This window comes from Lates calcarifer, linkage group LG10 (genome assembly GCF_001640805.2).
Source record: "Lates calcarifer isolate ASB-BC8 linkage group LG10, TLL_Latcal_v3, whole genome shotgun sequence".
NCBI classification, from domain to species: domain Eukaryota; kingdom Metazoa; phylum Chordata; class Actinopteri; family Centropomidae; genus Lates; species Lates calcarifer.
Window position 1 is genome coordinate 14,406,184 of NC_066842.1, and position 25,094 is coordinate 14,431,277.

Here is a 25,094-nt window from a genome sequence, read left to right on the forward strand (position 1 = left end):
GTTTTTCCATAGAATGACATTTGTCACACTTTGTTTAGCTTGAAAATTAAGTTAAGCTTGAATCTTCATTCTAGGAACTTCCGTGTTCACCCATGAGATTGTTCAAACGTAAGTGGCGCCATCAGCAGACAGATGGGTCTGACAAGATGTATTTGTTGTCTTAAAAAGTTCTATATAAACCATGAGCCACAACACTGTAATGGCAGTTTTGCCCCTAATCCATCAGACTCAGGTAAGATAGATCAGTGATGTTTTGCATTGTGAGGAAGCCACTTAATTAGCATGCAATTGGTATAGTCTCTTTGCAGTCTCACTGTCTGGCTTCTTCACTCAGAAGAGAAAAACGCATTTACTGTAATTTGTAATGGGATTGCTGATAATCTTTAGTGATACGTTAAATAACAGTAGTAGGAGTAGTAACCACATAACACACTGACTCTCTTGTGGTGACATAAGAGCGTAATACATTTGAGCACAAGCCAAGTATAACCTAATTTATGAACATTATGGCATAAATACTACTCAGTATTATGGAGATTTTCAGAAACAATAAAAACAATAAAAGCACATAAAAACAATAAATGAATAAAAATGGATTTAATATGTTAAACACACCTTGTGCAGAATTAAGAATCAAGTGAAAGAAAACTAGGAGGCAAAGAAGGAGATGTTAAGGGCAAGTTTTGACACAGATAATGACATATTTTGGTCAACAACACAATAGATTAATTGGATACAAATTCAGTGTTAACGTGGTTGGAACTAGGAGTTTTATGTTATTGTACCTGATGACTGTGATGTCTTAATGTCAAATTTTGTTGTTAATCTGATTGGAAAAAATAATTAGCTGTATCTAATAGTCTCATCTACATTGAAAAAAAAACCCCTAGAATAAGTGTGAGTCCTCACAAAGAATGAGTTTCCTCAAACTGTTCCACTTTGATGTTCGGCTGTGTTTTCCTGTTTTCACACTCCTTCTAACCTCTTGCCTTGCCCTAACCTTTCCTCTCCTACTACTTTTGCTTTCACAGTTTTCTTTTCTCCCATGCTTTCTGTGCTCTCTCTCTCACCCTTTCTCCCGCCTACACAGCACTCACTTCTTTTCCCAATCCTTCTCTCTCTCTCTCTCACACGCTCTCTCTCTCTCTCTCTCTCTCTCTCTCTCTGTGACTATGCTGCCTGCCTCAGCTGTTCTCAGTTGCACTGTGTGCCTTGCGCTGTGGGGACAGGGCAGAGCTGCGCTGAGTGGGGCTGTAGTAGTCCGGACCAGTGTTAAGTAGAGAGCGAGAGAGGCAGATAGAAAAACAGGGTGAAAGGAGGAGAGAGACAGAGTCAGTGCAGACTGAGTTTATCAAACAGAATGGATTAACAGCTGAAATGAATTGGACCTGTTTTTCTTTCTTTAGCCAAAGGTAGAGACTCAGCGATAACGTGGATTGCTGTTCAGAAAGAGCTTCAATGCTGGTTAGGTACCGCAGGACAGAAAACTATGGCAAATGTGCCCAGACCCTCTCACTCGTCCTAGCATTTAGTATGGTGAAGATCTCTTACTTGTGCTCAGTTTGGCTAAGTTTACCTTGGACTGGTGTGGGAAGTTCACTTGCAGTGACATTGACCCATAACCCCCAACTCTGCTCTGCAGGTTCTGTCTCCCCCGGAGTTGGACTCTAATTTTGGCTTTTGACCCCTGGAACAGGAAAGGGTTTTTTGATCTGGCAGGGGGTGAGACCTGGTGAGAACCAGTCTGGACTGATCTCACCAGCATATATTCATATCGCTGGACAACGGGAACATTTCTGTCACCAGAATTTCTTCTGCTATACCAGATCTGCGACTGACTGCACTGGAGTCGTGTATTTAAAAGACCTATCTGGCCTATCTTGCCCCGAGACCATGGGCTTTCTCTGGGGCAGCATTATGCTGCTCTTTGGGGTGGCTCTGCTCAGGATGGAGGGCAGTGGAGCCCAACAGACCAAGACCAAGAACAACGTCCCCCGGCTAAAACTTTCCTATAAAGGTGAGTTCCTTGCATTTGTATTGTACTTAAATGATAATAAACAAAATTAGGATAATTCAACTTTTCACTATTTTGTCTGAGGTATGTGAAAGAACTTTAGCTCACTATTTAAATCCCCAAACCACATATGCTGATGAAGTGATTTGAGTTGTACTAACTGAGAAAAACAAATTAAAGACATCTTGAGAGACCCAAGATGTCCCTATGAGGCAGAGAGATTCTTTTGCTCTGTTCACTTGTAAAAATACCAACAAAGTAAACTGAGTTGACACAAGTAAATTAATTCTTTACAAGGCTTGTCAAGCTTTGTGGCTTATCAGGAGTATGCTCTGGTTGTGTAACAGAGTAATGCATATCTGTTGGCTATGATTTCAGTCAGGTAGTTGAGGTCCACTTTTGAACATTAAAACTCTCATCTACAGACCTCTAAAGCAAGCTCCCATTTAATGTCGTGCAGATGGCTCTTCCAAATGTAATATTCATGTACCATTATACTCAATTTAACAAAAAAATTGTTGTTCTCATGCAAACATTGTGGTGTATTAAAAATAGTACTGTGCTGGCTCCATAAAAATGATCAACTGGGACTAATAAATAGGAATTAATGGGAGGAATTCATTATATATACTATTATAGCGAGAGGAGAGCAGTTTAATGGGATTTAGGAAAGTAGCTTCACTTGCCAAATCAGAAGAAGTGCTTCCTGTCTAATGTATCTCTCTGGTACTACTGAACTGTTTATTACAGACGTCTGTCAGTAATGCACTCTCTCTTCCTGCCTCTCTGTCCCTGTTCTGATCGAGTGCTGTTGTCAGTTTTGCAATGAAAAGTGGTGCCAGACGTAGACTCTCTGGCAGTTTAGTGTCATTTATCCCTCTCTCCCTTTTCTTTTTTTCCTGGATGTCATTTTTCCGCTCCGTTCTTTCCTGCATGGTAATTATACTCAGGATGAATGGCGCAGGTCTGTTTCAGCAGATGGCTTTCCCAAAGAGAAATGTTTCTCGCTCAGCACTGGGAGATCCATAATTATACACACAAGCATGCGCATACTCATACGCGCACACACACACATATGCACGCACACATAAATACATGGCCATCTGTAGATAGCTAATGATACCTGTGAGCATATCAGTCATTTAAAACCACATGCTGTCAGTTTGGTGAAACACGCCCATTCGATGAGATCTCTATTACAAGTCAGGCCCTTCAGGTAGCAGGCTGGCTAGCCTGGTTATTTGGCTGCCATCTCCACATTCAATACTTCCATTAGACCTAATTCACATTTTGGCTGGTGGGGACAACATTTGGCACCATCCCTGGCAGAGGAGTTCTAGCCAAAGGATAGTGAGCAGGTATAATTTTCATGCCTGCAATGTGGTGGAAATATTATTCACATAATACTGCAGAATTTCATCAAACATTACCCACTGTAGGTCCCATTAGGCAAGTGACATGGGATTATTGCATTATGAATCATTTATATCATCATATAAATAATTTATTACCCCTGTGACAGGTGAAGCTGACTCAGATTTAGTCAGAGGGGAGGCAATAAGAAGATCCACTGTTGTGAATTACAGAACAGCACCTACCGAGACAGCTTGAGAAGCAGTCCTGAGGAGGTAACATCTGATCAGTGACTCATGGGACCATGAGGTGAAGGAACTCTGACCCCTACAGGTCACCGGGAAAACTGGGAAAACCTGTGTGTATCCAAGACCAATGTGTCTGTGTGGGTGGAACCCTCCTCGCACTTGCACATGTTTTTAACTCTACTGAAGACTTATATGAACACAGCAGGGAAGTGTTTATCTCGAAAGCATGAACCTGAGCAGCAGCCTGCTCCTCCACAGTATGAGGTCCTTGATGAATACAGTTAGGCTCTCTAAGGCATGCATACCAGCTTCCCTTAACCACCACCACCACCACACACACATACACATACCCAACCTCCCTGCTCAACCCCAGGAGATTCAAACAGATCTTTGAAAGTGAGGGTTGAGGGGCAGAAGGGCAGTGGAGTAAGGGGGAAGGATAACAATGGTACCCCATGGCTACCTAAACACGAGCTAAGGTCCAACTGTATCAACAACTAAGTGACTGGGTGATGATGAGGCAGTAGGAGGCCATGGATTTACAGTGTACTATAGCACTATGACTGGAGTCACTTCACATATGTTATATTTTGACATAAATTGATATGAAATCGATTCACACCCTTAGGCTAAATGGATCCTCTGGGGGGTAAACAGAGATCCATATGGTTTGCAAGTTTATGGGCCACAAGGAGTATAGCACATGTTGTTTACTGTCCAGGGAAGGAAAGAGAGGGTACTTTACTTTTATAGGACATGGGTGTACTGCCAAAAGTACTCCTTCTCTCTGACCTGTCCACCCCTTTCCTTAGCTGAGCCAAGGGCTACCAAACAAGCTCATACACATATCCACACTCACAGGCAGATACACTCACAGCAGCACAACAAATTTCTACTCTTAAATACCAAGAGAGAAAAAGAGCCAAGAATTGAAAAATTAAACTACAGTAGAACCTACAGCTGTTTTTTGTTTTTCGTGTTAATCTTGTTTTCATCATAGTGTGAAATGACTTTTTAATCAGAGTTGGAGAATGGAGAAGTTCTCCTAAAGACCTTTAATCCATAAGCACGTTAAGAATCTTCAGAGCGGAGTTGGGTTTCTAGGGGTGTGTGCAGTATAAACTCTGAATGGCCATGGGAAGGTATCCTATACACTCGGATGGCTGGATGTTCTGGAGGCTTTATCAAGTTCAGAATAGTTTGCTCCTGTCCAACTAGAGGCATGCTCAGGATTTGTTGGGTAGAGCTCCTCTCAGAGGAATCTTTTAAGTCATCTGACTTAGTCATCATCTGTACCAGCTGCAAAGTTAAATACTCTTAAGAAGAAATTCACTTTGTTTAGGACGTCTGTTTACATAATCTCCACGGCTCATGGCTATTGGCTGACAGACAGACATAGTGTCATCTAGGGCTGGGCCAAATGGTTGAATCAATATCGTAATTGTAATGAGAGCGCATTTCCAATATTAGTACATATCACATTATGCATAATGCATAGTTATCCAACTGGTGTAAAATGCAATCAAGTTGGTTTTACTGTTCTACAGTTCTACAGTTCAGCAGTGAAAACTGTATTAACTCCAACAACATTCCGCTGTCCTTTAAACCGCAGTCTTAATGTAACAAAGGTTTGATGATGCGTAATTGCTTGAGAGATGTGAAAAAAATTAACCATAAGCCCAACCTCAAAGCAGGCTGATATGCAGAGCAACTTGTAATGCAGTATGTCAGAGAGTTGGATGAGGTGTTTGCCCACATTTCTGCTTGACACTGAACAAATTACTTGACTGATGAAGCTTTGTGGTGTTTTCCCCTCAGGCTTGGGTGAATCAGTGACTGTATACACTTAAAGCGGCGCTGTGATACATTGTGTTTTGTCAGCGTGCAATCATATACTCAGCCATGTGAACGATAAACGTCAGCGAGGCGACTGAACCAGGCATCAGTGGTCCCATATACAGTACGGGAACACGTGGGTTATTGTTCAGATGTGTTTCTGCTTTTTCTTAGGAAGCACTTAGATAACACTCTCTGTGCCCTCCAGTTGAGGAAAAGAAAAGAGAGTAAGACGGAGGGAATGTAGGGTAAAAGAGTTTATTTTTATCAGTCTCACAAGGGACTGTTGATTCTTTGCATCCATTCCATCTGCCCCCCTATCTCTCTCTTTCTCTTTCTCTTTCTCTCCCATTTCTACCTCTCGTTGCACTGCTCTCTTTGTCTCTCACTCACAAATTCATTGTAACAGAATATGACAGACGGAGCAAAGAGAGAACAGGACAAAAGGTGCTCAAGATCAAAGGAAAAAAGCAAAGGACGGGAGGAGAGAGTAAAAGAGAATATAGGCAGAAAAACAGCTGGTAAAAAGTGATGTTAGCAGGGTTCTTGACAGGGTTACCTCAAGAATTGTAGGGTAGGAGAAAAAATTAGTAAAATATGGCAGGGCAGCAGCTGACACCTGTTAAAGGCCACACATTTGCCCATCCACCTGTCTGTCTTTCTGTCTGTGAAAGTGTCTGTATCTCCTGGGCTCCAAATTCAGGCAATTGTGTTCTGTGTAGCACAACAATATCCCAACAGCAACATTATTGTTATTGTGGAACTTTATTATGAAGTTTGCTGTGTATCAATACCATTTCACTTTTTTTGTTAAACAGGGGAAAAACACGTAAAACACATGTTGCTTTAAGCATGCCCACCTGTTATAGTTAACCAGAGGGGACACCAGTTCAGACATGAATAGGCCATCACCTCTGGCGTGGCTTGGAAACATCCTGTTTCTTTCCAGTAACACACATCACAACATGCTCCATCAATGCACAGACACACACACACACACACATTCACACACAATACCCATAGAGTATCTGTCTCTAGGTGATTAGCTTTTAATAACTTAGCAGTAGTCTCTGTTGAATGGTCTGTTGCCATGGACACTACTCCCATAGACAATTTTCACAAACCAGAGACGTGTGTGTATGTGTATAGTGGGTGGATGTGGTGATGCTGTTCTCCATTCTCTTACACAGGGATATGGTTTGAGAAAAAGTGAGGAGCAGTCATCATGTCTGTGCAGTTTCCCTACAGCTCACTGACACTTTGCTGTTCATAAAACAAGTCTATTACTCTGCCAGCAATCACTTGATTCCTCTATATTATATTCAAATTACATAGACACACTGATTGTGTTGTTGGCAGTTTATTTTAAGGACCAGAAGGAATATTTCCTATTTGCTTTACCAGTGACTCATCAATGTGCATCAGTTGTGATGATAATTACCTTGCTGGATGTTAGGTAGTAGGGAGGAATTTTTGCTTTTGTTTGCACATGTTTGCTTTTTCTATGGAGCAAAAATAAAAATATTACATGTGGAGGATGGGTTCTCTCTATCTCTGTCTTTCTCTCCCACACACAAATGCAGCCTTGGTGCAGGTGAAAAAGGGTCAGAGGTAGCAGGCGGGTGTTACAGTGCTGTCAGTGAAGGGCTTACATTGAATCCACTAATGATTGATCACCATGGCTACAGAGGAACATAAATCTGGGACACAGCTTTGGACTGGGCTGAGCAATACTTTTAAAGCAACTTTTTTTTATGACCTTGAGATTCTTTCCATCCTTAAGACAGTGGTTGTGTTATGAGGAGCCCAGTAATCCCTAAATGTATAAAAATCACTCATATTCCAAATTAATTTATCCAATAAAATGCAAATATAGTTACCAAGTATAACCTCAATCAAGCAAAACGAGACTTACAGACACATAAAAAACTTGATTCAAGTTCATACTGTAACTTTGTGGAAACATTTCACGAATCATGAATCACAATTAAAATTATGTAAGATATTCATGGATAAAGGCATTTTGACGCAGTGCCATTATGTATCTGAGTGGCCACAGACTAGATCTACTCTTTTTACGACCTCAAGAATATTTTCAAATCCTTCTGGACTTATTAAGTCAGGTTGAGATGTCAAGTTCTCAGAAGACTTTGGAGTGGGGAGTCAGGGAGCCCAAGGGCTGGGTCACACAGTGATGTGAGTTTATATTTAGGAGACTGTCTAAATCTCTCTCCATCAGGGTTGAGGCACAGGAAACCAACTAAATCACTAAGACAATAACGATAAAGACAGGGTGTCAACCCATTGTATATTGCTATCCTGTGCGTACAGTAGTGTGCATGTGTGTGTACATGTGAGTGAGGCACACACATGTGTGTACATACATTTATTTATGTGAGTGAAAAATGTTACATGAGGACGAGGAAGTTTGTAAGCAGACCCAAGAGGTTTTCCATTTTTTACGTTCTCTCCCACAGCTGTGTTTCCCCACCTTTTAACAGTTTTCTTTTTTCATCATTATATCACCACCATTTAGATTTTTCACTTCCTGTTAATGGCTATTGTTACCAGCATACTGGCCCCATAAAGTGTAGACCCATAAACTCAACTCTCAAAAGCCTCTTGATTTAAAAATCTCTGAACTACATTACACTTGTCACCTTCACTGTTTCTCAAATAGCTTTTATCTCTCTTGAGTAACTTTTTTTTTATTTTAACAAGAGACTAGAGTGACCTATACCTGCATATCAATAAAATAAATGTATAGAAACACTTGCTCAGATTACAGCTGCCAGAGTTTTGTTGAACAACTTTCATGACCCGTGTTTTAACTGAAAAATTCTTATTAAAATTAGAAAGGTTTATGAATGAATAAAGGCAGCCAGTGTGATGTCCTTTCTTTTCCAGTTTTCTTCTCTTTTATAACAGGTTTGCTTTAGCTTGTCTTCTCACTCTCTCGGGCTCTGACACACTTCAGAGAGGGGGGCATTCTCCCTGCTAAAACATTCATGAGTGTTTTTGTTATTTACTCCCCGAGAAAGAGTGAGAGAGAAAAAGAGAGAGAGAGAAAGAGAGCACCAAAGGAACCAGTTCCCCTCTGTTCCATAACTCTCCACCCTTTTGTGTGGGTGGTCAATGGGAGGGGGTCATAGTGTGGTGAGACTTTGCGGGTGAGAACAAAATGTGAGAAGGACAGCGTATGAATGTGTGTGCACGTCTGCACGTTACACAAAAGGTGTCATAATGTCATAGTCATAATGCCACCTTTAGAGGTCGTTACGGTAATGAGATCTTCAATGTCTGTTAGTGACAAGTTCTGCTTTCTGCTGTGAAAGCAAATGTCGCTTCTTTGCCAGACTTGGCAGACCATTGCATTACACTGCAAAACGTGAGCTGTAGCCCATAGTAACGTGTCCTAATAGCCGATGTGGTTAAGAGTAATCCTGCAGTTTGGGTTGTGAAATATTAGAGTAATATGACATTATATCTTCCTCCCAGTTTTCCACTGTGAATGAACCAAGTTGTGCTTGGCTGCTCTGGTCAAGGTCACTTCCCCATGCAGACACTTTGATCACTGGCTCCCAGTGCTGGCATTACCTGTCCAGTCCAATTTGGCTTGGCAGTGGCTCTTCACTATCTGTCAGTTGCCTTGCTTGGCCAAGCTGTACAATTTCCAGTCCTGAGAACAATTTGTAACAGGAAGGGAAACAACATTTATGCAAAAATAAAATAAATACAATTTATATATTATATATATATATATATATATATATACACACATATAAAAAAAAAATTTGAAGGAGGGAAAGGGGCAAAAGACCAACACCAGTGTATAGGAGCAAGACAATCCAAAGAACACTCTTTAATTTATTCACTGTACCCTCAAGGCATGAAGCAGCAATCCTCAAACTGTCATTGTATGTGGCACATTACAACTGAGCAGGCAGACTAGTGATTGTAGGGGTGAACCTGTGGTCACAGAGATTCTAGGTGGTTGGAAATGTTGAAAGCCTTCTGAGACTACGGCTATGTCTTCCAAACAGCCCCTGGAAATTTAAAAAAAATGGTTACAGTGATTCTCATGAAGTGATTATCATATTATGCTGATCACCACTTTTCTCTCCTTTTTTTCTGTGCAGACATGTTGGAGTCTAACAACCTTGTGACGTTCGAAGGCCTGGCCAACAGTTCGGCTTACCACACCTTCCTGTTGGATGAGGAGAAAGGAAGACTCGTGGTGGGAGCCAAGGACCACATCTTCTCCTTTAACCTCCTAAATATCAGCAAAGACTATGCACAGGTAAAATCGAGGGCTGACTTTCAATCAGTCTGTCTGGTGGTTTCATCCACTCACGACTGTAAGTCTGTTTGTGTTTCTAACCAACTTAATACCTGACTTGAGTGTGCATCTCTATCCGGAGTGCCATTCAGGGGCTCAGGTGTCTCGGGACACTCTTTTTCTGTTTCTACAGAAAAGTGCCTCATGAATATTTCAGACAAGGGCTGTCGCACACGATCACACGCTGTGCCAGGCATGTTAGCTGCTCTCTGCACACCTGGATGAATAATGGAGTAAACTGAAACAAAGTGGATAACAAATCGCATTGTGACCCCTTCAACCGTCATGTCTACACATGCATGCACACAAGCAATAGCTGTATTGACTCACTCTGTAAAATTGGTACAAAGGGTGATTCTTTTCTAACATGTACAGGAACTGTGTTTGTGTTGCAGATCCCTTGGCCAGCTTCTCCCACCAGAAGAGATGAATGCAAGTGGGCAGGAAAAGATCTCTCGGTAAGAGCTAAAACCATCCATCTTGCAAGTGGGTGTTAGCATTGTGCCCCCTCCACTCCCACAGATGTTTAGAAAATCTCTTTGTTCTCTTGTATTATGAACAATGTGCAACTCTGTAGGTCTAAATCTCTGATTTTACACTCGTAGTTGCACTGGGATTACACTGGATATATGCTCCATATATATGGCATTTTAATCATAGACAATATAAGATTTGTTTTAATCTTTCAGCTCGTTTATACCAGTGTGTTGACATATCCAATCTGTCATATGGACAGCCCATCACATAGCTCCCCAGAGGTCTGATCATAATCTCAGAGCTAAGATTGAGACCATCATGTGACCTTAATCACTTATCGAGCCTCTGGACACTCTATTTAATAGAGTGAAGCCTGAGAAATCACTGTGCTTTCTGCCAGACTTACTGGTGTAACAGTGCTGTATGAATACTAACTACATATATTCAGGGATCAGGGTTCCCATGTTATTAGACTGGCCTTGATTGGCAAAGTGCAAAGACTCATTTAACTCATTTAGATAAATGAAACTGATGTCAGCCAGTGCATTATTGTGGTTTGTTTTGCTATTAGGACATCAGTCTCTAGTTTAAAGTTAGGCCTTTACCTGAACTTCATAATGAAAAGCATAAACCTACTCTAATGCAAATGAAAACAAACCCCAAACACTTCAGCATCACTTAAGCTGCACAGTGTATTTATTTGATTAAGATAAGAATGTTTTTTTAATCAAAGTCAATGTGCTGAAGTCAATGAAAGCTGGATTTGAAAGGTCTTATGTGGTGACATTAAGATCCAGTGCTTACCCCCTTACCTTACCCAACCCTTGCATGACAAGCCAAGCATCACATCTCCCTGTATCTGGCCAAGTGCAGTTTGAAAGCTGCTTGTGTAGTGTGGTGAAACTCTGTGTAAACACGCTGAGAGGTTGTCTGTGCTCCCCGCAAGCTGTGTTATGAATTCTATCTTCAATATAGCCTAAGGCAACAGGCTGGAATGTAAAATCATGGCATTGCTTGTTTGTGCCTCAGTTCACTGCCTGGGCATTGGCTAGAACAGGGCAAGCTATCCTGCCCTTCTACCCTTCTGTATGGCTGATTTGAAGCGCCATGAAGTCTTTTGTGTGTTTTCTGTAAACATTGTGGCACGGATGAATATGGTGCCCTGAAGGGTGGTCTCTCTGTTACAAAGTCGGAGGAGAGTGAGAATTAAAGGGAGGTGGAGAGAGATGGAAAGTGAGTCCGCTTGATGCCCCCTGATGTACTGTAAACAGATACTTCTGGAGCTGAGGCAGAAAGGAAAGAAAGAGATAGATGGGTGTGAATGATGTGACAGTACAGCCACAAGACAGAGGAAAGCTGCTGCTGCTACTGCATTTCCTGGCAATAAATAAGAAATATAAGGGAAAAAAGCTAGAGGTTCAGTATTTTTGAATATGCAAAATATTCAACAGTGTTACAAGTACCACAGTACAAAGAGAATATGTTGATATTTACAGTGTTATGATATTGCTTGCAATAATGTTCATTACTCACATATACCCACATGACGTAAATCCTAGAAAAGACAGCTGCTTAAATGACAACAAAAGCTTACACAAACAGAGGCTGCTGTCTGGTGATGACCCAGTAAAGCCAGATGAACTTAGTCATGCATAATTTGTGGTGGGATTCTTTTTTCAGTGTTTTTTTTTTTTTTTTTCCTGTTGTGAGTATGTGATGACATATTCAGTTTTATTTGAGGTCAGGTTTGCTCAGGCACGTGCTGCCAGAGCACGAGGAAATGTGCCATATGGCACAGAGCAATGCATACAACACATACAGATGCCTGTTGTGTTACACACACACACTGGGAGAGAGAGAAAGAGAGAGAGAAATTATCAAATAAACAACATCTGCAACATTTTAAGTAATAAGTGTTAAAGTCATCGAGTTCTGATAAATATTCCCATATGCCCAGTAGAATGCAGAATCAAGAACATCACTTTTGTACTGACAAACAGTAAGCCAGTGTGAGGCTGCATTACTCTGACTGGTATGGGATTATTATGGTTGAGTTTTGTTGACTGCCTCTTTTGTTATTCTACAGTCTAATTCCCTCCTGTATGGATTTCACAATAATTCCACGGGAAATTACACAGCTCATGTGCATAACATCTCTGAAGCCAACAGTGAAAAATGTCACTGAGTTCAAAGAGAAAGACTCAAGCATTTATGTGTGTCATGATGGAGGTGGAGGGTGGAGCACTGTATGTAGAGGAGATGAGAAAAAAATAAAAAACAAAGTCATGGATGATAATGCTCAGTCTGGTCATAATATTATTTCCAGAATTATTACTCAGCCCACTTGCTAGGGTTTGTTGGCTGTTTTCAGGGGAATTATGATAGATTACAGTAAGCTTTGCTGTCTGTTATTACAGATCTCTTTATTTAAGCAATATATTTTCCTCTGTGACTTATGTTGTTAGTGAGGTCTGACCTGTTTATTTATCCAGCAGTTTCACAATGTTTTTACTGACTCAGGTGTCCTGTCCTGCTATCGGAACTAGCTTGTGTATAGCTATGGCACTACAGGCCATGGTCAGAAAAGATTGTAAAAGCTGTGGTTTAAAATGGTCACGCACCAAGCATCAGTTACTCATCCTGAATCAGCTATTTTCTGTCTCTGCTTCATTAGAGGGAGTGCTCAAATTTCATCAAGGTGTTGCAGCCGTTCAACCAGACCCATCTCTATGTGTGTGGGACAGGAGCCTTTCACCCTGTGTGCTCCTATCTGGAGGTGGGCAAGAAACCGGAGGTACGGGCACATGTTACATTTCCATTACTGCCTTCACTTGCTGTCAAACACAATAATGCATGTTTGCTTTGAAATATAAATGTTATCTGGAGTTTTATAGTATAGTAAAGTTTAAGCATTTAAAGTTGTGAAAGACCATGTCTAGTCGGGTGTGAGTGCATTCTTTTCCTAATAAATGATTTGCTAAGTACATAAAAATGGTTTCATTTTAGCAAAATGAGGTGGAAAATTAAACACAGGGTTTCATAGTCTGCAGGATTTCCAATTCATCACTCTAATATGGTGCTGCTGTATGTGTATGTGTGTGTTCATTTGAGTATGAGAGAAGGAAATTGCTCTCTTCTCCTCCAAATGTCACTGAGTCAGACTTATAAATGTGCGTTTCCTATTCATTAGATGGCTATTTACAGACAATTAGAGGCAGGAAATATCTCTGAGAAAAGCTGTTTACTGTATATAGATCATAACCTTGAAATGTAATTCATCTGATGGATTTCCTACGGGTGTCGAGGTCACCAAGTCATTAGTGAGTGATGAGATTAATTGTTTTAATTCTCAGTCCTTCTCTGTTACAGCATGTGCTTGCAGTGACATGATTTTAAACATCTGCCCTGCTCTCTCAGATTTCTCCTTATGTTTTTAAATACTCTATACTTTATCCTCTTATTAAAATAACTATTTGTCTTTTTTTAATCTGTGTAATTAAAAGGGTTATTTGTCATTTGTTGATGGCTGCACTTTTGAATCATGTTTTTCCTCTGTGATTCATTATACAATGATGAAATATCATGGTTTAGACCAAATTTTTAATTTTGTGTAATGATGCTCATTTTCATAAAAAAATGCAATTTTCCTCCAACCTGAATATCTTGAAGTGTTGACAGCAAAATGGGTTTCCCAGAGGGAATTCCACTCATACTCAAGCAACTTTTTTCCCTGAGTAATTTCATCCTTCATGCCAGAAAATAATGTGAACCCCTGCATTTGATGCTACATACAACTCCTGAGCCTCTCTGTCTCCCTACACTCAGGACAGTGTGTTCAGACTGGAGCCTCACATAGAAAATGGCCGGGGGAAGAGTCCCTATGATCCCAAGTTGCTTACTGCCTCCATGTTAATTGGTAAGTTTAAGACCGGATACACAGTGCTGCTCTTCTGTATGTTAGAGCAAAATCATATAAAAAGCTGGGAGTCCTGAAAACACCCTCTACCCCACTCTTTCATTTCAGCAAATATATAGGGTGTAAAGTAAATGTCAGTAACAGAACACAGCATTCCTGCCATTCATTACAAGTGGGTCTGCTCTTTAGTTTGTATTTACACACTGGGAACCCCTCATTGACAGCACTGTAAACTCTATTTCAATCTGGATATACCTCTTTTAAGTGGCGGGTGTGCATGGCAGATGATACTTTATTGAGTTTTCTTCACACTAAATCCTTAATTTTTGCCAAATAAAGCAGGACCGTGTGAGCATGTCTTTCCTCTCTACCCCCAATCATCGCTAGTCAGATTGTGTTATATCACACCGTTTAACCTAGCAGATGGCCATTTTCCAGCCCATCACTCCTCATCTCCTCTCTCCTTTCTCTCTCCCCTCTCACCAGCATTATTATGTACTCCCCCTGTCTCACACCTCTGTCCTGTCCCTCCTCATCTGTCTCTCCAGCCGTTCATTCCTCCCTCGCCTCGCCTCTCAGCCCTGCCTACTGTGTTAATGTCAATTTCACACTCCTGATGTTCATCACGTCCGTCACTGTCTGTGTTCTCCCAGGACTCAGACTCTACCTGTACTGTTAAGCCCTTGAACAATTGCTCAGACTCTCACACCTGCATCACTGAGGAAAAATCACTACACACTGTTTTCTCACCCAGTGTTACTATGCTTACACAATTTATTCCTTGTACTATCAGATGGGGAATTGTATGCTGGAACATCGGCTGACTTTATGGGGCGGGACTTTGCCATTTTTCGCACCCTTGGCAAGCATCACCCAATAAGGACAGAGCAACATGACTCCCGGTGGCTAAATGGTGAGAGAGAAGAGGAAAGTCATTGGACAGCTCTTTGATCATATTCATTAATAGTTTAAAAATACAGTCCTTTTAGGCTGTTAGATTTTGAAAGTTTACTCTCAGATCTCATTTTTGTTTTTGCTGGATCCCAGCTCAACCTTTAATACACTTGACCATGGATCCTCATTGAGATCCTTATGAGCAGGTTAAGAGAGTGAGCTTATGTCCTATTCATCAAACTGAAAACAACTTAGCAAAAGTTTTCAGTAGCGGTCAGTGATGTCATGGCTGTCCTGTGGACTATCTCAAGGATCTTTTCTTGCTCTTATTTCATCCACATCTATATTCTGCCACAACTAGCCTTTAATGAGTAATTGTAATATTACTCTTCACTTTTATGCAGATGACAGTAGTCTGTACTTGTCTGTCAAGCTAACTAACCTAAACGGCCTTGGTGGCCTCTTTCTAATGGCTGCCAAAAGAAAGAGGTGCTATTAACTAACGGGCTGCCTGTTTGATATTTTGTATTAGATTCTTTTATTTTGAGGCATTTATAGTATTTTGTACTACATACATGTTTTTACTTAATTACTTACTATATTGATTTCATATATTTCTCTATGTGTCTCTGTATGTGTTGCAGATCCCAGGTTTGTAGGCATTCATCAGATTCCAGAGAGTGACAACCCAGAAGACGATAAAATCTACCTGTTCTTCAGAGAGAATGCTATGGATGGAGAGCACGCTGGCAAGGCCACACATGCTCGCATCGGACAGCTCTGCAAAGTATGCATTAAGACATGGTCACACAAGCTGGCTGTCACAAGGGAGCACACACAAAAGGAGAGAGACAATAACAATGACACAGAAAGACACACACACACACACACACACACAAACACGCTCACGGCTGACATTATGTGAAATAGCTTCTGTATCTGGAAAAACACTTGACGGGTGTCTGAGTGGCTTTCATAATGGCAGCTTTCAGGAGCTGTTATCTGTGATTATTTTTAGCCTAGAGAAGAGTGAGCTCTGTTGTGCTTGGTTCAATCGCCCCCAAAGACAGAAACCTGAGAGAAATGTTAAATGTCACCAGAACCTGAGAGGAAAAGCCACCATCAATAGCAGCACTGTTATCCTAATGCCAGGCTTTGGCACTGATTGGGTCCGCTGCACCCTCCAGCTTCAGGAGATGGTTGTTAAATCACTGACATTGTATCGGCTTTCACGTTCGAGATCCCATTCTTATTCATTGAGCAGGAATTTACTAAACTGACTGCAGATCAGTGAGTGATGTCCAGCCTCAGTCTCCCATTCAGCTGCATATCGTGCCTCCTTCATAACAGCCTGATTACCCAGAATGTCAAGAATCTGCTCCCCTCATCACAAGACAAGCCACCCATTATGCAAGATGTGGTATTAATTTGGGCTTATGCCTCTTTGGACACATTCTAATTTGCTGTCATAAATCAACACCAAGTGGGATAAGTTTTTATGAGCCAGCACTTTGTGCTTCTGTGTTTGTGTGCTATGTTCTGGAAAACAAACACTATACTGTGAGGCACTGAGAGGCACTGTGAGATACATATTACTAGGGTATGTAGCGGAGTACTTTTGAGTCTTCTTTCTTCACACTATTTAACAATCCATTATTCATCATGGGAAATGCATTTTAAAGAGGGAGCTATGGATGCTTGGTTGATTGACAGGCTTTAATAATTAAGAGAAAACACTTCCTGTGCTAAAATTTTCATATCACCATCAATGAAAAGTTTATGCTTCATATAGTCTGTCTATTATGTTTAAATATGCTTGCTGCATGAAGTATATTTTATAGAGAGAGCTGTCACTGTGTCAAATGTGTACCGCCAACACAGTCATAAAGCATTTTTAAAAAGGGGAACATAAACTGTGGAAAGTAAAACAGTAATTGTCTTTATTCAGCCAGAAAGAAAATGGAAACTGTCATCTAAAACTGAAAATGAAAAATATTCCTCTGTTTTCTGAATAACTGAACCTCCCTGCTGAACTTCTGCCTGTGATCTGTTCAACAGAATGACTTGGGAGGTCACAGGAGTCTGGTAAATAAATGGACCACCTTCTTGAAAGCTCGTCTTATTTGCTCTGTGCCTGGCAGTAATGGAATAGACACCCACTTTGATGAACTACGTGAGTGGTTGCTCCAGCACCTTCAAACACATTATCTCCTGAAGATGAAATGCTACTTTTTCAGTGGAGGATATCTCTATAATGTTTAGTGCCTTCTTCTTGGTTTACAGAGGATGTTTTTCTCATGAGCACAAAGGATCCCAAGAGCCCGATCATCTATGCAGTATTTACCACTTCCAGGTACTGTGGCTGACACTGGAATAGTTTTGGCCATAATTGCTGATTGCATTTTCAACAAGAACCTAACCTTTCCTTATTTGACTCATTTTCTCTGCCCATTAGCAACATATTCAAAGGTTCAGCTGTGTGTATGTACAGCATGACAGACATCAGGAGAGTGTTTTTGGGTCCTTACGCCCATAGGGACGGACCCAACTATCAGTGGGTGCCCTTCCAAGGACGTGTTCCCTATCCACGGCCTGGCACAGTGAGTACAGCATGCTTAGCTGCTTAGCTGGACTAATGGTGTGGGATGAACTGGGATATTCAGGAGGATATTAAAGGTAATTCTTCTACATGTCCCACAGCCTAACTGTTATAACAAGTATCTCTCTCCACAGTGCCCAAGCAAGACATTTGGAGGATTTGATACAACTAAGGACCTTCCTGATGAAGTTGTGACCTTTGCCAGAAGCCATCCAGCCATGTTCAACCCCATCTACCCCATCAACAATCGACCAATCATAGTCAAAACAGATGTGGACTACCAGTTCACCCAGATAGTGGTGGACAAAGTAGAAGCAGAAGATGGCCAGTATGATGTTATGTTCATAGGAACAGGTATTCAATTATATACATTTACATACATACTGTGTACTGTAAACTGTAAACATTGTAACATCAATGGATTGACAGAAATATATAGAATATAAAATAAAATATGTATATAGCATATACAATAGATTAGACATTAATTCAGGATGTGTGTTTCCATTGTGTGCCAGACATGGGGACAATTCTGAAAGTGGTGTCCATCCCCAGAGGCTCCTGGCACGATTTAGAGGAAGTCTTGTTGGAAGAAATGACTGTCTTTAGAGTAAGTTATTCTCTCATCACCTGTATTTATTAAGATACCAGATTTTGAGGATAACCATGATCATTAAGTGCTGTCTAATTATTATTTTCCGTATTTGTTCTTATTTCTTACAGGAGCCAACAGCCATTACAGCCATGGAACTTTCAACAAAACAGGTAATGACTGTAGTTCCTGTTGCACAATTAAAACAATATTACTTTAGTTAATGAGTTAAGTGAAAAAAGGCTGCGGATTGCAGTGCAGAGAAAGATACAGAAATATGATATAATAAAAAAGAATGAAAACAAATGTAACAAGTGACCACTGATTTTGCATGTGTGTGAAAAGCCTGTGTCTTAAAGAGTGAGACTTTTTCCTCATAGTTGACACACCTTGCTGCGGCACTGAAAGACAGAACAAAGACGCACTTGTCTGCACATTTCAAACACTATGAGATTAACTGACGTGTTATCACACAAAGATCTCAATTGTTGGCTTTTCAGCCTAACAATTAGCTCATCAACTTAAATGGCAGGTAGAGACAATATGAGCCAGCTAATTGACAGGTAGGAGGGTACTGAGCACCTGTAGTAAGATGGTCTGTCCACATTCCTGACTTTTTGCTTCCTTGAAAAATGTAAGCTGAGCCAAACACAGGGGATTACACACTGTCCATCCAGACTAAAAACCTCAATTGTGGCTCCTAAGACATAAAATATCTGATATGGAAAACTGAGTCTTTTTCTCCTCTACCTGCACAGCAACAACTGTACCTGGGCTCAGACATTGGTGTGTCCCAGATGCCCTTGCATCGATGTGAGGTTTATGGGAAGGCCTGTGCTGAGTGCTGCCTGGCGAGGGACCCTTACTGCGCATGGGATGGCACAGAGTGCTCCAGATACTTTCCCATGGCCAAGAGGTACTGAATACATACGCCACATTCATGCTCGTTCATGCTCATTCATGCTTTACAAGCTGCTTAACACCTTGTACAAATAGCAAATAGTCAGCACCTCAAACTACTCAGCAGGCTTTGATGTTGCCTTGCGAGGAAATATTATACATCCAACAGCAGATATTTTTACACATCTGGCCAGGTATGGAGACTGAATTTGATGCACTGAGTGACACAAGTCGTAGCACAGTTAGGATGTGCATTTCATATGCTACCTTTCAGCTGCCGCACGTTAACAGAAAAGCACATTTGTGTTTTGCATAAGAGCAACCTACTTTAAATTTCAACATGCCAAATGTGCAACACATGTTTGAGTCCGGCTTGTTTAAGAATTGCTTTTGTTTAAGCAAACTATACTTTGCTTAGGTAAAACCAGATTATATAGAAGGGTTTTCATGTTGAGATTGAGGACATATGCAGTCAGACTGCGATTCAGGGCTGGAGCTAGGGCACGCTTATAGTGCAGGCTTTGTATATTTGCCAAAAAACCCTCAAGGTATGGGGTCATATTTCTACCAGAGAGCTAGAAATATAACCTGCCTCATGTGTTTACTGTAAATGAGAACCAATGTCTGGAGGCTGTCTGGGTGAACCAGGGGTGAGGTAGGTGTTAGAGGTTCAGTGGTAGTGTGGTTGTAGTAGTGGACTGATCTGTATGTGTTCATGTGTGTGCACTTTTGTGTGCAGCCTCCCACTCATAGCTCCATGGGGCTTATTGATTTGAATGCTAGCTGCACAGTATCCTCTTCTTGCTGTTAGTTGGACTCCAGAGTCCTACATTCAAAAATAAGGCAGCCAGAGCAAACTCTTACCTCCAATTACCAGCACACCAGTGCTGGGTTAGAACAATGGGAAGTGGGGGTGAAGTTACCAGTTTGCTTGGGCGTCTCCATAGTTTCTTCAATTATTATTTACAGAAAATATTTTCAGGGTTATGTTTGACACTGTGCGTGAATCTCCTTTGCATCTGCAACCCAGAGAGACGACAGGCTGGAGTGATTGATTAGGTTTGAATTCCTCTGTTACGCACACCCTATAATTAAAGCTTTTCTATGATGCTGCCTACTGTTAGTTTTTCTATTTGCGTTGGCCTCCATTATCGCTGCACATCCAAACCACATTCAAACAAACACACACACACACACACACACAAACTCTCAGTGTAAGCATATTCTCACAAACACACATGCACAGACACACAAACACACACGTACAAAGAAGCCAGTGTCTCTGCTGACTCATGAAGGTGTTTATATTTGTGTTTCTGCAGGAGAACAAGGAGACAAGATATCAGGAATGGAGACCCACTCACACAATGTTCGGATCTGCAACACCACGGTATATAAAAAATAATAATGATCTTTGTTCCTGAGAATAAAAAAGTAGTTTTGAAAAGTATAATGAATTGTCTTTATGTTGGTTTTAATCCAGATATTATTATATATATATATATATATATATATATATATAGATTTTATAAATTTCCAAATGATATCCGAAAGCAGATAATAAACCCAGCATGTCAGGTTTCCAACTGCACAACAAAAGGAGCTTTTGTTTCAAGGATTTAGTCATACTTTGAAAATTTAAATGGTCCCAAAGCAGCGGCTGGCTTCTCCTGAAGCAATCAAGGAGGAATGAGTCCAGATGAATGTGTGTGGCGTTTTGTCTGTGTGTTTTATGCGTTTCTGGTGGTGAAGATTAGAGTCAGTCCACGCAAAGCTTATAATTAACATGGTCAGGATTCCTCCAAGCCTCCTCTGTGTCGCCAAGCCCTCTACTCCACTGCCCTGTTTATGGGTTCAGTCCAAAACAGGACTCTGACTGTGGTCTAATACACTGTCTTGGTTTCTTAATTTTACATTTCATTCATGTAACTGGAAGAGGAAAAAAAAAAAAACTGTTATCAAAATCAATCGAACGTTGAGGTGGAGGAGTTCAGACACACACAAAAAATACTGTTACATGCTGCCAACTATGTGGGCAGCAACACTTTTGAGTGTACATTTTGGCCAAAAATCCCAGACCTAAAAAAATATTTCTTTTTAAAAAAAGGATGAGGGAATAATAATATATTCAGTGGAATTTGAATTGTTGAATTTACAACAGGATACAACAGGAGATCAATCAGAGGAGCACTGACCTTATAGTGCAAAAAGTCCCTGTCTCAATAGCATCATGCATACTTGACTGAATAAAACCCAGATTTAAGTTATAGCCCATTTCCTCCAGTGACGGCCTCTGTGGTGAGGGCTGCATATTCTGCACATGATTGAGTGCGATAAGAAAAGAGACAGGATAATGTGACAAAATAATGTGAAATGCAGTCATTTTTAAACAGGCTCCTAATGCACACATTACTTGGAGAAGAGTTTTGTACTATTCAGTCAGAGAAAAACAGGAAAGTTTTGTACAGAAAAATCACAAAAGTTCACAAAACCCGGCTGTTTTTGTCTGTAAAAGAAATCACAGAACATGCTGTCGTAACCAGAGCCAATTAAACCAGCAAGAACTCACAGAGAACATTTCCTAACAAACTTGTGTGACTACATTTTCTAATCTTTTCACCTAGATGAACTAAGTGGGCAGACGACTCTCCTGGATAAAACTGTGTATGGCGTGGAGAACAGCAGCACTTTCCTTGAGTGCAGTCCCAAATCTCAGAGAGCCCTGACATATTGGCAGTACCAGCATTCCACCGATGACCGCAAGCAAGAGGTTGGTGCTACCTCAGCAAACACTTAATCCGTTTTGTTGAAATATACTAGATATCTCTCTGTAGAGTAGATGACTAATGATAGATGGTACTTCAAAACGATGATTGTTTTAGATAATACAGTATCATATTTTATTAATATTTAATGCCATAGTTGATTCAAGTGAAATAAATTATGTGGAATTAAAATAGCCACAAGGCCTAGCTTATTGGGGTTTTGGGAAACATAATATCATAATATCTTATTTTGAAATGTTGAATCTAATTTATTTTTGCATCTTTATCTCTGTGTCCTTCACTCTGTCTCTATCACCTCTAACTTTCTCACTTCGTAGATCAAATCAGAGGAACGTTTCATCCGCACAGACCAGGGCCTGCTGATTCGCATACTTAACAAGAAGGATTCAGGCATCTACCTGTGCCAGGCAGTGGAGCATGGCTTCATGCAGACACTTCTGAAGGTGACCTTGGAGGTCATTGATACCGAGCGCCTGGAGGATCTGCTACATCGTGGTGAAGAGGCAGCAGCCAGCACCCCCGCCCAGGATATTTCCTCACCTCGAGAAACTCCGAATCAAAAGCTGTGGTACAGAGACTTCCTGTCTTTGGTGAATCACCCGACTCTGAACACCATGGACGAGTTCTGCTGAGCAGGTTTGGAAGAGGGAGAGGAAGCACAGGAGGCAGAAAGCTCACCTGGTGCAGCAGGTACAAATACACCAGCAGCAACAGCACCAGCAGCAGCAGCAGCAGCAGCAGAAGGTTGTGGTGAACCCTCACACCCACATGCATGCTCAAGGGCTGGCGGCCAAGTGGAAACACCTGCAAGAGAGGCAGAAGGGACGCAACCGCAGGACCCACGAACTGGAGAGGGCCCCCCGCAGTGTCTGACCTATAAACCTTAACTTTTAACACTCAAACCTGACACCACACCCAGTTCTCACTCTGTAACCCTGATCAACTTACCCAGTTTTCTTCTTCATACTGAGATACAGACTTCTTCCACAAAGACTCGATAGAAAAGTTAAACTGGAAAAAAAGGTAACACTTCCCTGATCTGCTGGCTGCTGTGTTGTGTGCGTGGGCATCCATGTTTACGGTACGCAAGTACAAAGGACTGCAGGAAACAGGATGTTGTATCACACCAGACCATTGGAGCATATTATCTCAGCTGGCCTCTGTGGCATGAGCACTGCAGAGGGACAGCGTCAAACCAGCACAAGAACTGGATACATACATCCACCATACAGACATGAGTGACCCCATGTTGAGATGGCTGCGTCAATGGCATCGTCTCATGGCATGCTAGTTAGGTGTCTTTGTCAGTGTGAAACTAAATAGATACCTAAAAATACCTGATAATTACTTTTGTACTTCACAAATATGTCAGAGAAGGAGGTGGGATTGTATTTAAAAAAAAGTCCAGGGAGTAAAGTGGAATTACAAGCAGTGAAGCTCATTGAAAGCACAAGATGGATATTTGGTAATTTTTGGTATTATAGATGATTAAATTAGTCAACATGAGAGGATAAAAATGCCCAAACACTGCAAGAAACTGGGAGCAACACCAATCACCATTTGTTGACAAATAATATTATGTAGCTAAAATGTGTAAATACTGTATTCTATGAAGTCTCCTCAAACTAAAGGGAATGGCTTGCAGTAGTCTTGTTGCTTTATGTTGTTTCCCCAGATATAAATTTATTTAAGGAAAAGTCTTTTGAACGCAGTTGTAAACAGGGACATTTTGTACTAGTCTGTGTGTCTGCACCCTAGATAAGCTTCCCAAAACAAAGACAGGTTTTATAATTCTATTCTGTTTATCCTTTTTTTTTTATATCATCAGAATCCTTCCAGTGTCAACAGTTGACAGTCGTTTACTGTCATTTATTGGGATGTCTGCCAACTGCATCATCTCAGTGCACAAAATGTCATACTAAGTTCTTCCATGTTGATTTAATTATACTTTGTATACACTTTGTTTCCATTACACGTGTATTTATTGATATATAGTTATGTACATTGTGGAAATAATTTACCATGTGCAGGCTTTTTTTCTTGCAGTTTATCATTTCATTTGATTGACAGGACCAATCTCTTAAAATAACTGTATTATCACAAATACTGTAGTAAGACTGGAAGTTATTCATCAATATTGGTCAATGTTACATGCATCACATATCAAATGCACTGAGCAATAACCCAGTATCCATACTGTATTTTTCTTCCACATTTACTGCCTCATATTCATATTCTTCACAGGCCACGCAGTGTAACAGCTTCATTTCACTGCATGTGACATAAAAAAAAGACTTTCTCTGGATATAACAATACACTATTATACAATGTACACACACACAAACACAAATCTGGAATGTAGCTGTGAACATTATGTAAATATAAATACTATGGTCTATGTTTGACAAGTATGACACTGTGTACTAGTGCATGTGAATACTATTGTAGTGTTCTTGTTTTGCTATAGCAATGATATACTAGTCTGATGTTGTCACCGTTATTCTGTTGTTTGCTAATGCAGTACACAATATTAACTACTTTCAAAGATGTACATACTATTTCTGTTAGGACTCTAAACTGTATAATTGATAATTCCTGAGTTAGGTATTCACAAAAAGATATAAACAAGATCTAAACAGGATCTAACTGTGGACTGAAATGTCCATAGACCAGTAAACAACAACGAACAATGTTGGTGGAGCATTGCAACACATCAGTGCATCAGATGACCTTGTCTAGTGAGTGTCTACAAGCTTCATCTGCTTTTGGAAGCCATGGGAGAGGAAGAAAAGGAACAGCTGGAGCCAGACAGAGATTTTAGGCTAACAAGACAAGTTGAACGCCGGAGTTGTGGAACTTTCAGTGGAGATGGGCATATGATAAGATCATCATTATTAAAAGAGAATATAGAGTGCCTCACCGCATCTGTCTTGGACATATGGTGGAGGTGAGGAAATGAAGTGCTGCTGCTGCTGCTGCTGCTTTTTGGCATGATGGTGATGATGATGATGGTGGTGATGTATTCTACTGATCTAATAAATGTCTCTTCATAAAGTGCTGGTTTCATTAAATCTATTTTTAATGTGCTATGTCTTGCTGCTATCATGGTGAATTATGTGAAAAGAAAAATTTTCTGTCAG

At 40.7% G+C, this 25,094-nt stretch overlaps 1 protein-coding gene across 1 annotated transcript; it reads left to right on the plus strand.

Annotated features, from left to right (window-relative positions):
• The first annotated feature begins 1,213 nt into the window (after nt 1-1,213).
• On the plus strand, nt 1,214-25,008 carry sema3ab (sema domain, immunoglobulin domain (Ig), short basic domain, secreted, (semaphorin) 3Ab). Its single transcript, XM_018663880.2, is given in 18 exon segments — nt 1,214-2,017; nt 9,591-9,751; nt 10,186-10,248; nt 12,942-13,061; nt 14,093-14,183; nt 14,977-15,096; nt 15,722-15,864; nt 17,136-17,250; nt 17,361-17,430; nt 17,533-17,677; nt 17,811-18,030; nt 18,195-18,286; nt 18,400-18,441; nt 19,027-19,184; nt 20,491-20,558; nt 21,793-21,938; nt 22,272-22,583; nt 22,585-25,008. Coding segments are annotated over 18 exon segments (2,433 nt in total). The 5' UTR covers nt 1,214-1,893; the 3' UTR covers nt 22,828-25,008.
• Nucleotides 25,009-25,094: the final 86 nt, after the last annotated feature.